At 38.9% G+C, this 14,384-nt stretch overlaps 1 protein-coding gene across 7 annotated transcripts in view; it reads left to right on the top strand.

Moving 5' to 3' along the window:
• The first annotated feature begins 367 nt into the window (after window positions 1–367).
• Window positions 368–14,384, top strand: part of SPAG17 (sperm associated antigen 17) — a 98,065-nt gene continuing 84,048 nt past the window's right edge. For all 7 annotated transcript variants that reach the window (XM_017814734.1, XM_017814736.1, XM_017814735.1 and 4 more), the window contains exons 1-3: window positions 368–497; window positions 8,912–9,052; window positions 9,860–9,919. In XM_017814734.1, coding sequence (XP_017670223.1) covers window positions 396–497; window positions 8,912–9,052; window positions 9,860–9,919 — 303 coding nt within the window. In that variant the 5' untranslated portion in view covers window positions 368–395. The remainder of the gene's footprint in view (window positions 498–8,911; window positions 9,053–9,859; window positions 9,920–14,384) is intronic.

Raw genomic sequence — 14,384 nt, 5'->3', positions numbered from 1 at the left:
ATATCTCCAGTGAGGGAGATTCCACAACCCCTCTGGGCAATCTGTTCCAGCACACCCATCCAGTAAAAAAGTTCTTATGTCCACGTGAAACTTCCTGTGGATCAGTTTCTGTCCGTTGCCTGTTTTCTTATTACCTGGCACCACCGAGAAGAGCCTGGCTCCATTCTGCCGACACCCCCACCCCTTTACATATTTATATACACTGATGAGGTCCGCTCTCAGCCCCCTCTTCTCGAGGCTGGACAGGCCCAGCTCTCTCAGCCTTTCCTCGCAGGAGCGATGCCCCCGCCGCGCACCGGGGCTCTCCCGCCCGGCAGGCGCCGCCCCGCGGGACCGGTCGCCAGGGCGACGCGTGGGGCCAGCGGGGCCTCCTCCTGCCGCCCGCCCGCACCGCCATGGGCCCCAAGCGGCCCAAGTCCGCCCGCGACTCTCCGGGGCGCCGACCCTCCGCACTCCCGAGCTGGGAGGCCGAGCTGGTGTCCGCCCCCTTCGAGGAGGTGAAGGCAGCGGAGGGGCAGAGCCGGCGGCGCGGTGGGAAGGAGGGGGGATCAGGCCGGAGGCGGCCCTTCGCCGCTGCCCTGCCCTGGTGGTCGCAGCGCGGCTGGCGGGGGCTCCCAGCGGTGCCTGGGGTCGCCCCGTGGAGGGCCATGAGTGGCCCCGATGTGCGGCCGAGCTGCGCCCCTGCCCCTTTGCCCCCCGCCACCGAGCGGCGGCACAGCGGGTTTATTTGCTTCTCCTCGGCACTTTCCTTTCTGGGCCCTGGGTGCCAAGTTTCGGCTCGGAGTGAACTTTTTATAAACTGCTGAACAACGAGGTTTGATGGAGGTGCTGACACAGCATTAACTGTAGCGTTGAAAATGTGAGGCTGTAATTTTCCTGCCTGACTGTGTGCAGCTAAAAGGCACTTTTTTTTTTCTTTCTATTTTTCTTTCTTTTACAGAGTGTGAGGATCTAAAGGCATATTTAGGTTTCCAGGTTCTGTGTAAGCAATGTAATTCTCATAAATCTTGACTTGCAAGAGAGAATTTGGTTTCAAAATAGGGCGGTAGTTTAGCAAACAATAATATTTATCTCACGTGTTTATCTAGCACTGCTTCTACAAGTGAGACAAATTGCTTCCGTGGCTTTCTTGTTTTGTGGATTCCTGTTGTGCCCTATTAAAAACGTGAAGCAGTTTTTTGTTTCAGTTGCTGTGGGTTTGTGTTTTCAGGGTTTTTTTTCTTTTAATATGCTAGCAGCTCTGGTTAAATATGAGGAACTCTGAATTCAGAAGGAGGCTTTTAAACAGGCTGATTGGTTTCCCAAAAATGCTACAGATGTCCAAAAAATCTCTTCAGTATTTACTTGCTTTTGCTTTTACTTGGTAGTAACCATACTACCAAGTACGAGTTTAGCTAAACAAGATCACTTTTTGAAGTAAGCTACTCAGCTTAGATTCTTGTTTCCCATTTTTCCTTAGAACATAGATTTTTCAGTAAAGTTCAAAGGCGCTTGAGCCCTTTCTTGCTTGTGAATCTTGTCCCGACCCTAGGAGAACCTCCCTGAAGCATAATGTTTTGGAGGTTCAATCTCCATCAGCTACTCAGTTCCTGACCTTTCTCCCTGGCTTAATAGCAAGGTGCCAATTAGTGATTTTTTTTTATGGTGGTGTTTATTGTGGTTGTGGATATTGTGCAGTGAATTCAGTGAACAAAGTGCTTTGTATACTATGCTGCCTCTACACGTAATTTACTACATTTCTTGAATGCAAACCATTATATTGAAGTATTTTTAAAGGTAGGAAATAAAATGCTCAAAATTTAGGAAATGTCAAAATTGTTATTATTCAGGACCACACATTGAGGCAGATGCAAAAAAAATGTTGAACGTTCACTGAGTGGGGCAAGAATTTTGTAGGAAAAAGTATGTGATCACCTAATTAAAGATTATCGTAATGCCTATACCCATGGGGGCTGAATAAAGATTCCTTTTTTCCATAGTTCTGGTATTGCCCAACTACTTTCTGTTCCAGTTCAGGTAATTTCACTTTCTCTGTGTTGCTTTTCACGGGCAAAGCCTTGGGAACATGGGAAAAACTGTCTCTTTTCTGCAGCCAGCTTAAACACAGGCTTCTGAGGTGCTGGGCAGCCACTGAAATTTTCTTACTGCAGTAATAATCTTGCTCAGCTCTTATAGTCACAGGCAAGGCCATATTCGATGCAAAAGTGTCAAATGCCAGTGAATCTCTTCTGGGCATGTGTGAATCAAGATTCATCGAGCGTGGCAGAATGTGGGTGTACTTCATGTAAATAAATATGCTCTGTAAAAGCACATCTTTGACACAAGTACGGCTCTGCTGCCAAATTTAATTTCTTCCTCTTGAACACGGGGCCATTGAATGTCTTAACTACTTAATCACATAGGGTTTTTTTATTAGAGGATAAACATGATTTTTAAAAGTCCAATCTCGTTCTGCAAATAGTCTAAGCACACCATCCCTCCCTCTGCCCACCCTACCCCACTAATCGTATAGCATACAAGGTTTAAACTTGAATATGTAAAAGCATCCTGTAAAAGAGTGCTGAGCAACTTGAGTTGTAGATATCACCAGACAAAGTGTACAAAACTTATTTCTTACTCATCCTCAATGCTGTATGTGATATACAATAGGAATCTGAAACTCTCTGGGAGATGACAGGAACTCCTAACAAGTAAACAAATGTCTCTCCTAATAATTCATATGTAAAAAATTTTTAAATCTTTTACTCGTATCACTTTAGAAAATATTCTTTCCCTTTAGTGGAGTCAAAGGGAATTTACTAGAACTGGTTTTAAATTGTACCAGATAGACTGAGTGATGAAATTTCACATTTTAATGTGTGTTTATGACTTACACTATTTTATTAGTTCCATCTATGAAAAAGAGTCATTTTACCAGTGCTGTTAAGACTTTTATGGATGGTTATGCTAAGTAAAAATATGATTTAAATGGTATTTACTAACCAAATAATTACTTCTACTAAATGCGCTGTGAAAACTGGCAAACACACAACATAAAAACATGTACAGAGGAAATATGGATTTTCCAGAGCCTCACACTATAGTTTATATACATTTTTCTTGTTTCTAATGTGCTATGCAGAAGAACATGGAGCTGCAAATTTTATTTGCCTTGAGATATTTATCATCTGTTTTAATTGGGTTCACTACAGAATTAAATTACAAAATATAAATTAAGATTCTTGGATAGTTTTAAACTTTACATGTGTTAAGTAGCTGAAGAACGATGTTTGCTAAGTGAAAAGTGAATTCTGGGCAAATAAGCCCCTAATTGAAATAACTGTCATCTATTATTTGTTCTTATTAATAATATAGCAACTGGAAGCCATATTCTATGCTAACTTTCCACCTGTGTGATTTCTCTCTTTTTATTGGCATTCCAGGGCCTGAAAATTGAACTGAACTTAAATCTTGTAAAACCATTAAAAATGTTCTGAATAGGATGGCACCACTTTTAATTGCTATTCATACTGCTTCCTCTTCAGAGAAAAATTAACATTCTGTTGAGCTTTGATATTCTCTAACCTGCCCAGGTTAGACAGCAAAAGCTCAGGCCCTTAAAAACAGAAGCCATTAGTAAAATGGATGTGTAACTTAGCAGACGATGAAAGTGGACTTGCAGATTTCTTAGCAGTGATGTCCTACACAGTCACTATGTTAGGACTACAAAACTGCCGATAAGCAACCTTTGCCAGAAATGCCAGCAGTATTTACTGATTTACAAGCTCCCTCATTGCTGAAAGTAAAGAGTGCTAGAGTTGTTATTGCTCTAATTGTTCATAAATCACTAATAAATCTCATTGTTTCTGAAGTATTATATTAAATTCAGGAGATTAAAGAACTTGCTGTTTGGTTCTCAGATGTTTGGAGTTTGAGTTTTCAGATGTTTCTTTTCAGCCATTACAGGCAAATTTGAAATTCTGCTGTAGTGAGATGAACCTATAGTTGTTGGTCTAAGGAAAAAAAACAAACAAATAAACAAAACCAACACTCCTCCTCCCCCTAAAAAAAACCAAAACAAAACAACCAGCAAACCCCACAACATTAGGTACCACAAGAATAAGTGGCAATGCAAAATGACAGATACTCAGATTGCCTGGAAATGGGGGAGGTGGGTGCTTGATGCTTTTCCTGGCCAAAGAGCTCTAGAAACTGGTACTGCAAAAATAAACAGTATGCCTGACTTGTTCAAATTTCTTCACTAGAACAGCTGCCCTTTTGTGTCTAGGCAATGAAGCAGAAAAAAACAAGATATGTTTAAAAAGAAAAAAAAAAAAGGTGTGCTACATCTGCTTTTTTCTTCAATATGAATTGAAGTTGGAGATTTTCATAACATACCTATGCTATTCAAATACTGCTGTGATGAATAAGATATGTAGGCTATGTGTACTTTTAAGAGTTCAAAAAAATCACATTACAGAGGAACACATTAGAGGCTTGAGAACAAAATCAGGAGAAGACACCTTCTGTGTTTTGTGAAAACAAGGATTTTGCAAAACTGCTAGATACTTACATGGAGCTTTCAGAGTTAGGTGGATCCTGCTAGGCTTGGAGCCTCTTTGACTGAGGGACATAGAAGTTTTCCACACAGATGGTTATTTCTAACACCGAGAGAGACATTGATGCATTTCAAGAGTTTTAAAACCAGGAGGACAATGTCATTTGTGACAATGATTGTCACTGGATGTTTTCCATTGAAAGCCTCCCCTTAACTGGAGCTTGTTTCAGATTGTTTAAGGAGTATTCAGTTACCAATGCCACATTTCCAGCTTCAATTTTTTTTGATTCAAATTTGAATCAATGTTGTTGATTCTGTGGAATATCTACTCCCTGCATTTTGGTCTTCTTTGTTCACACTTTGTAGTGCTTGTTATATTCTCAATGGCAGCCTCTCTAGACTGTTTCCATGCTTTTCCAGTAATTATTTTTTATGGTTTTCTCTATCCAGTTCTTTAGGCTAGGAACCTCATTTGAGGTAGCCTTAGGGTCACTAATCTATCCTCTTTCAGATCCTTTCTCATGTCTCGCTTCTACAATAACATTTGAAAGAATTAAACTAAGTAGAGGCGGAGTTGTATATTGAGGGAGAAAATATTTTTAAAGTAACCATATACATTTTACTACTTTTCCTTCTCATTTTTATGTTGTGATTTTAGGTGGTGAGCTGTAGAAGCAGGGTCTGTTTCTTCTCTATCCTTTCAATGCCTTGAACATTATGGGTACTGTTGCAGGATTGATCATATAAAGACAGTATTGCAAAAATATTAATTTTTCAGGTCAGAAAAGAGTATAATCAGTTAAACACCTTAAACTGTATACTAACACTGCACATTCACTATTCTTACTGACTTCAGTTGCTGTTCTCAGTGTGCAGCTTTTCTAAAAAATGACCTTTAAGGGCTTCAGTATTGGTCAGTCTAGAAATAGATGGCATGCTAATAATGACTCTGGGAAGTCTGGATCATTATTCCCTGTTAAGCGTGTGTAGCTATTTCTGATATTTATCTAACTCCAATTCCCAGGTATTGCACTTTTTTTAGAAGAGCAATTTTTTTTCTTCATTTTACACTAGGGAGGTATAGACTGTCTCTAATAATGTTTAAATTTTTGTGCAAAAGACCTTGTATCCAGCTGCATATACTTCTGTAGAATTAAGTAAATTGGGGGTTATAATTTTCACTACCAGATCAGATATCTTGTAGAGGCTCGTTCCATGTATTTTATTTTTAATCTATTAGACAGTGTTTTGCATATGCTATAAATATTCTCATAGCTGTTCTGTGAAGAAGCTTTATCAGCTTGTTTCTTTGAAGCAGAGCGTTTATAGGGGGGGGAAAATGAGGCATAGTGAAGGATAATTTCTGTTTGGATAAAAAAAAAATTTTGGATTGGATAATTTTGTTTAGGTAATTCCTATTTTTTTCTAGAAAATTTATTTTGAACAAGCAGGACTTACCCTTATGTTTTGCTTTGGTGCTTTGTCACAGGTTGCTGTGAAGGTGGGCACCACAGTGGAAATCAGGAAAATTTTCTTTCCTCTTGCTTTATAGTGCCTTTGTGAAGAAGAGTCTCATCACTCAACCATAATTATGATAGTGCCTGGGAATTACTATAGGGGCTAGATAATAAGGGTTTGGGGGGGGGAGTGGATCTGAGGATGAAAAAAGCTGGAAGTGGTATCAGATAATGAAGCTGGAGATAAGCTGGACAAGGAGACACAGGGTGAGAGCTAGGGGAGTAGCTTCTTCACTTGATCCTTTTCTTAGCTGAAAAAAAGCCTGCCTAAATATTTGCAATCTGAGTAACTGATGGCTTGGGATGGAAGCAAGCCACAGCTGACATAAGTTTCAAACTAGTATATACTTGCATGGTGGGAAACAGTTTGTCAAACTCTTACGGTAGCAAAGAAACATCACATGAGTATGGTACAATGTGATTATATGTATGTCTCATTTTTTTAACCACAGAATATTCAGAAAAACAAAAAAAGATGGAAAGATGACCTGGCCACCAAGTGAAACTGCAGGTTGCTACAATCAGTTAACTCATCTAAAAGGGCCTGTACAGCTCCAAACATCACGAACTTCTTGACATTTTATTGTAGCACAAAGTGAACCTCAAGTTTTTAGAATTACAAAGTGCTGGAGAGTGCAAGAACATCACTGATGCTCTAGGAGCATGCAAACACCATGGAATTTATGAGAGGAGAGTGTCCAGCTGACCTGGGGCAGCAGGCACTGCTCAGTGGAGAAGTGGAAGGAGCAATGGCCCATGAGGGGACTGTAACTCCTCCTGCCTAAAGTTGAAAGAGAGCTACCAGTGCACAGCTCTACAAAAGAGCTCTGGATAGTCCACTAGTATCATCAAAGTTATCACTGTATAGTTGCCAAGAGTTGGACAGAAAAACTTTACCTTTCTTTGAACAGAGAGGATTTAGGTGCCCATGTTTGTGTGCAAATGTATAATTTAGAAAATTATACATTATACATTTCAGTCTCTCAGAACTGAGATTGAAATGTCCTCATGTGGCAGTACCCTGGTGCTCCCAGGGCTCACCAGCAGAGAAGGAGTCTCTAGAACAACCACTCACCTGTGACATGAGCTAATGTAGGAACTAATATCACTACACTGTCCACTTCACTAAGGATTGCTAAGAGAGGGTAACAAAGTCTAGTCAGTCTCACAGACAGATGGTGACAGCACAAGAGCAGCAGGAGTCAGGAATGTCAGGTTCTACTTAGGATGCTAGGTGAGCATGGTCCAGCAGGAATACAGAGTTCACTCCCACAACTTCCTGCTGTTCTTCAGATATGCAAAGAAATTTCTATCAGAAAGTCCTTAAACCTCTGTCTTAGGCCTTCTTCAGTTCCCTCTTAAAATGTGCTGGTATCTTGGTGCCTACAATTTAAACCTGCTTAGCACTGATTAATATTACACTGCAACAAAGTCTCTGAAACCTGTCTTCCCTATAGTCCTGTCTCTTGATTTTTCCACCCCTTGGCCACAGTTTTCCCTAATTTCTCCTTCCATTTCCACTCTCTTGCTCCTCGTCTGAGTTCCACCACTTCTCTTAAAGCTTACCACACTTGTGACTGGAAACTGGAAAAAGAAATTTCTTTTACCTTTTATACCTTTTTTTCTTAGAACGATTCTTTTCCTCGCTTCACTATAAACTCAGGTTTTGTTCCTCTTCTGCACAACTTCATACATAATATAAACATACAAAAATATTTTCATCAATATCCTAAAGTTACCACCCTCTCTTAAATTTGTCCTTAAAATCTTTCTTTGCTATGAGGCACAGTGAACTGGTATGTGACTCTGCTTAACCTGGTCCTGGGGGCTTCCTTGCTCTGACTGAAGCCCTCTCCATGTTTATACCTTTATGCAGCTGTATTGATAACCTTGCAGTTTACATATGCAGATGTGCATTGAAAAAAAATTAATTTCATGATTCATGAAGAGTGTACAGCACTACCATTAGAAGTGCTTATGGTTCAGCCACCACTGATGTCAATAAAGAATACTCTGGAGCAAGATGTGTTACTCACTTTGTGAAAGGGATTCCAGTAGGTTAGAACAGAAATGTGAAAGAAGATTAACCAGTAAAAGTTGCTTAAATGACATGATTTTTAAGCTTTTGTGTATATATATCGCTAAATAACATGTTCCAATCTTCTCTTGTTCCACATTTCTTTAACGCTGAAAACATATTTCTTTCCATTAAAATATGTGTATGTTACTGCAAATATTTGGAAACTGCTAGTGTTTTTCATTTGTCAGTATTGTAGTGAAATACAGCTTGCCATTGAGAAGTAATTTTTCTTGGTTCAGTATGCTTAGTGGAACCACGTAACAACAGTTCTGTGCACAAATATACCCTCATAAAATATCATACAAATAATGCTGCGATTTTCAGAAAGTGGTATCTGGGCATTATCTAATTCCCAGGATGAAGGAGCTGAAATTTGTTTATTTTTGTCTACAGCAAATAATCACAATACTAAATATATTCAAAATTCACTTCTTGTTTGCTAAGCTGTCAAATCTGCAAATGCCATTTAAAAGCTAGTGCATCTTTGCGTGATGCTAAAGCAGCTTTCTCCTGGGGGGAGGTTTGTAGAGGCTGTTTGTAGGCATTTGTGTTTTCCATAGCATAATGCTGCCACCTGATGGCAGAAAGCATTGGGACAAAGTAGTATGTGCTTTTTCAGGTTGTATACAATTTATTTCAGTGTGATTAATACAGTGATGTTTAGTATGTCTTCAAGGGACACAAAGCCACCTCTACAGAATTACTCTTTGAAACTGCAGAGAAGTACTTTTGTTTGCTTGAATTTTAATACCTTAAAATTTTTATTTTGGAACGTAGGAGGACTGGAAGCCTAGCATCGCTTTCGTTGTTGGGACCAAGATGGAGGATGAAATCCACATTCAGGCCCTGTCTATGGCTGTGCGGGTGCCACAGCGAAAACTCTTCAGCGTAATAACCCATGAAGACATTTTCAGACAGGTACACCAAGAAAGTAACTTTTAATAACAAACCAAACTGTAGATCTCACTTCTAGGTAGTGCCTTCTTTGGCCTGTGGTAATGATAAATTACTCTGTGGAAGTTTCAAAAATTACACTAATTCACAGAATCACTAAGGTTGTAAAAGACCTCCAAGGTTATTGAGTCCAGCCTTTGACCAAACACCACCTCACCAGCTAGGCAATGACACTGAGTGCCACATCCAGTCGTTTCTTGAACACTTCCAGGGATGGTGACTCCACTATCTCCCTGGGCAGTCCATTCCAATGCTTGACACCCCTTTCAGTGAAGAAATTCTTCCTGATGTCCAACCCAAACCTCCCCTAGCACAACTTGAGGCCGTTTCCTCTTGTTCTGTCGCTGGTTACCTGGGAGAAGAGTCAAACCTCCACCTTGCTAAAACCTCCTTTCAGATAGTTACAGAGAGCAATAAGGTCTCCACTGAGAAAAGGATTTCTCCAGCTCCCTCAACTGCTCCTCATATGACTTACTCTCTACACCTTTCACCAGCATTGCCCTAATTCATAGGAGTAAAAATTGGAAAAAGGAAAGCTTACTGTATAAGCTGCTCTGCTCCCTGTAATGAAGTTTTGCAATGAAGTTTTGTTACAGACTTTTCTTCAAGGTGCCGATCACAAAAACTCCCTCCCTAAGGTGCAGGGGTACCATAAGATGATTCCTCACCGTTTTGGAGTTTAAGTGTAGTGTTTGCAAAAGGGAATAATGAGCAAAATAATCTATGTAAACATAAAATCTTCTCACAGTAGAATGCTTTATTTACTTGCAGATCACAGAATGTGGGAGTCAAAAGGGAAAAAAGGTTAAGGATGGGCCTATGTACTATGAGGTAGGTTAAAACACGTATTGCAGAGTCAGTGCTCTTTTACACTGAAGTAAATACAGCTGTGTGGTTGTGTTATGCATTCCAGAGTAAATGCAAAGCTATTGGATTCGGTTGGTAAAAATATTCAACCATCTACATACTTTAACTGGGTTTTCTTGTGATACCAGCAGTGTTCTTTTCAGGGATAAGAGTTTTATTGTTTAAGGATATATTACATGGTCATATTTTGATGGTGATGTCTCAAATTACAGAAAACCAGTCAGACTCTGGTCTCTCAGAGGCTCCCAGTAGTTTAGAGACTTTTACCTTCATTTGTGGGAATGCAGTCCCCTCAATGAAACACAATTCTGTCTGCTACTATCCGTTATTATCTGTTTGATGTTACATTCTAATCTAGCCTGTCTAATGGGATATGTCAGTGGGGTTTGGAATCATGCCTAGTACAAAGAGGACTTCCTCCTACCTTGTTAATGTTTTACTTACAGCTTGTGAGAGGCTATAAAATCCTATGATTAATTAGAAGATTGTTTAAAATTTTCTCAGGTAGAGTTTTATGGTCCTGCAGACCTGGAGCATAAAGAATTTTGGATCCCCCTAAAAAGATCTTGTTTGCATTTTATTTCTGCAATGACCAATAAACTTTTTATGTGTCTCAGGTTTTGGTGGACTTTATAACAGGTCTTTTTAGTTGAGGTCTGTTTTTCAGTAATGCCAGGCTACTGTCTGAACAAGTCCCTTTGGAATTATTTACCACTGACATGACTGTGAATTTTATGCAATTAACCCTCTTCATTTAGGACTAGCCTCCCAGGCAAACTCACCCTTATATTACCTGGTATGTAAAACCTCTTCAGTCCTACTGACAGAAGGATTTTGAAGTCTAGCTCTAAGCAGAAGCTTTGTATGATACCTGTATTTAATTACTAAGAGCAATTTTCCTTGTGAAGTGGATACTTATTAAATTCCAGCTGTCGGTGCTGTGTCTCATTAGCTACTTACTTTACTCCTCAAAGACATTTTTTCCCTCCTCTCCTTTAACAGAGAATATAAAATGCCTGTTCTGACCTTTTGCTTGGACTCAGTTTCCGTTCAGGCTGTAGCGAATTAAAAGATTGATCATGTTGCCACACCATTAAGATCCTGCCTCACTGGGCAGAATTTGGAATTTGCTCCTGAGCATTCACGTAGATTCTATGTGCAGTTTGTGCATTCAAAGCTTTCACTGCAGCAAAGATAAAAAAATACCAGAACACAGGGTTGTGAAATGTTCTGAGAGGAGCGTTTCTATCATCACCACTTACAGTTCTCTCTGTGGCAGGATTCAACAAACTGTCACTACCACAAGCACACATTCCTTTCTTAGAGAGCCTGTAAATGAGATTCCTGACGTTCAGTGGTCTTTGAACATATGACATGTACATGTGTGTGAATTTGGAACTAACAATGTGCATAGTAATGTGGTTATTAAAGGTATTAATAGTAACATTGTTACATGTGTCACGGGTCTTGCACTTTGCATCTACTGAAATGCAGGGGTTTTTAATAAATCTCAGTGCAGCACTCTGCAGCAGTGCCTACAAGTCAGGAAACTTTAACAAACTGCTCATGATATATTGCAAGCTAATTATATATCATATTAAAATAATTCCTGTTGTTTGTTCTAAGTTATTTCCCTTCAGGGTTTCTATCATCTTACTGTATTGTATTTCATATCACTCTTAATGTACAAAATGAAGAGGATCATAGCAGGCTTTATGAATATGTAGCTAAAAAATTTCCAAATCCAGGAGAATTAAGTGTCTAACACCTTTTCTGACCATTACGTGACTTGCTGGGGGTAGGAGTCCTGATTGGTAATTTCAGCATTTAATTGAATGATGATGGGCTGATTCTGTCATAAAGATGCTGTGGAAATAATTTTTTTCCTTACACATGGGAGGGAGACCGTTATGCTTTCTGTAAAATATCAACAGATTTCATAATTTGTCATGTACAGTTTTTCCAACAGACAAGACCTGAAACTAAAAATATATGCATTTTATAAGCAAGGTATGTATCTTTTATTGTTATTTACCTGTTTGTTTTGTCAGTTTTCTATTAAGGTTAATAATATCATGTTTTGTCAGTTTTCTGTTAGTGTCATGTGTCATGAAGGTACTTTACCACTACTAAATAAGATAGTGTTTTAGTTTCCAAAGTTTGAATTTTGAAAGTCTATTCAAGGCTTAATTTTCCACAATAGATTGTTCATGACGCTGATGTTTTTTACTTTTTTTTCCCCCTTAAAAATTCTGGTGAGATTGAGTTCAGGGGCTGTGTGGATTGGAAGGATTTTTTTTTTCTTTTTCTTGTAAGAGTTATTTATCAGTTTTGTTGGATTCGCTGGAACAGGGTCAAGAAAGTTGCCTTTATGTTACCCAGGAAATTCTGAGAAGGAATCATGTCCCATACTATTAAGGGAACAAGCTGAATCTGGGAAGTAGTACCAAGATGATTATGAAAGAAGATGGGTCCTCATGTAGCCCCTTCATTTGAGAAGACTGGAAGTAGATGGTGTTGCTGGAAGTGGACAGTGGAGTAAGGATCATGGCCATGAGAGAGAGGGGGATGGAAGGGAAAGAGATGTAGAAGAGTTTTGTGGTTCTGTCATATAAGCCAAGATGCTTCAGATAAAGGGTCATGGAAAGATGAAAAAGGAATAAGTGCCAGAGACAAGAACACTTTTTATTTGGCTGTGGATCCCAGAGTGTTGCTTTCAAAACATGTCCTTGAAGCCAGGAAAACTAAAATTGTATAACCATCAGCATCCTTCCATGCTGTTCTGACTCATCTCTGGGACAAGTCATCCCGTGTACCCAAAAAGACTTGACTGGAATTAAAACTATTAATCTTTATTCCACTCCCTGTCAAGAATTAATATATTAAGTCTGGTTTCTCACGAGAAGGGTCCTACCTATAGTTGTCAAACTGAAAAATATAACCAGATCAGGTGCCAAATCCAAATCATATCCCATTCTCATCCTAGAATTTTGTGAGACTGAAGCAGAATAAATCAGTTGTAAATAAGTATTTTCCAGCTCTTAATCAATGGCATCTCTTGCATTTTGAGGATAGGAGGCAGCATGAGGAGTGTGTGCCACACTCCAGTAATCCTTGCTAGACTTATGATTCCATGAAGACAAGTATAGGTGAATACATGTTAGCAAAACTCCTGGGTGTAGCAATTTCTCTGTGTGTGTGTGTGTGTGTGTGTGTGTGTGTGTGTGTGTATGCATATACTATCTATTATTAATATATATAAATAAAAACAAGTCTAAGGAGTAAATTCACCTTGTCCTAGGCTCTGTATAGTATGCTGAGGAAGAGTGAAAGCATGCTTTAAATAGAAAAGATGGGTACATCCCAGGGGAAGAGGCCATTACGCAAGTGGAGTGAAGTCTGTGACAGCAGCAAATCCCCTAACTTGCAGGAGGTGGGAGGAGGAGGTGACTGAGAAGGCATTTGTATTAGAAAGGAAAAGGTAAATGGACTATCCAGGCTTTGGACCTCAAATGTAGTGGAAGTGTAGTTGAAAGTGTCCGGCAAATTATTTTGTTTTTCTTGGTTTTTAAGCCTACACCCTGTCTTTAGTGATGCCTTTTTTTCTTCTCTTTATCTTTCATTCCCCTGCAAGATCACAGAGCTGTGAAAAAGCTGACTCAATGCACTCTGTGTTTTTCTCAGTCTAGGCTAGGAAGGGCTTGATAAATGCCTGGTGTTGTAGGCTTACATTCTTATAGTTTACACTGTTCTACCTTACAAGAATTATGTCATTTCTCTGAGAGGTAACTTTTATGGTTAGGTGTAAAACTTCAGACTTGTTTTTCAAGTGTAAATCTAATCTGATTTTTCAAGAGACCATAGTGAATACTACAAAATTAAATATATGTATATATATATATATATATATATATATATATGCACAAAATAAGATCACTAAACTGTTTTGATTTTTCTTTTTGAGTGAGAAAGGCTACTGACAAAATTTCTAAACACTGTAACCCAAGAGTTGGATTTCTTACCAGTGTTGCTGTCACCAATTTCTTTTATGTTCTGTGAAATTAGTAGATAGATAGATTTGATTGGCAGAAGAGACTACTGTGACCTATAGCACAGGTCACAGTATTTTTTGTCAAAAATTATCTGTGTATTGAAATTTTTTAAATCAAGATTGGATGTTTTTTTCTAAATGGTTGAAAACAGTTGAGAATATGCTATGATTTAATTTGTTTATCAGGAAGATCTTTCTTGATAAAATATACTTTTAATATCACTGAAAATTTATTTTTTAATGGATGACTTCTAGCCATGTTTTCTAAATTAAATAAAATCTTGCAATTAATCTTCCATTCTCTGTGTTGAAGCTTTGAGACTGTGTTCAAATTTTCCCTTAACTTTGTGTAATAAAATTCTTTGGGTTTTTTTTTCA

Source organism: Lepidothrix coronata, unplaced genomic scaffold (assembly GCF_001604755.1).
Source record: "Lepidothrix coronata isolate B3197 unplaced genomic scaffold, Lepidothrix_coronata-1.0 Scaffold46, whole genome shotgun sequence".
NCBI lineage: Eukaryota > Metazoa > Chordata > Aves > Passeriformes > Pipridae > Lepidothrix > Lepidothrix coronata.
Note: the sequence above shows the minus strand (reverse complement) of the source record. Positions and strands in the feature narration are given on the sequence as shown.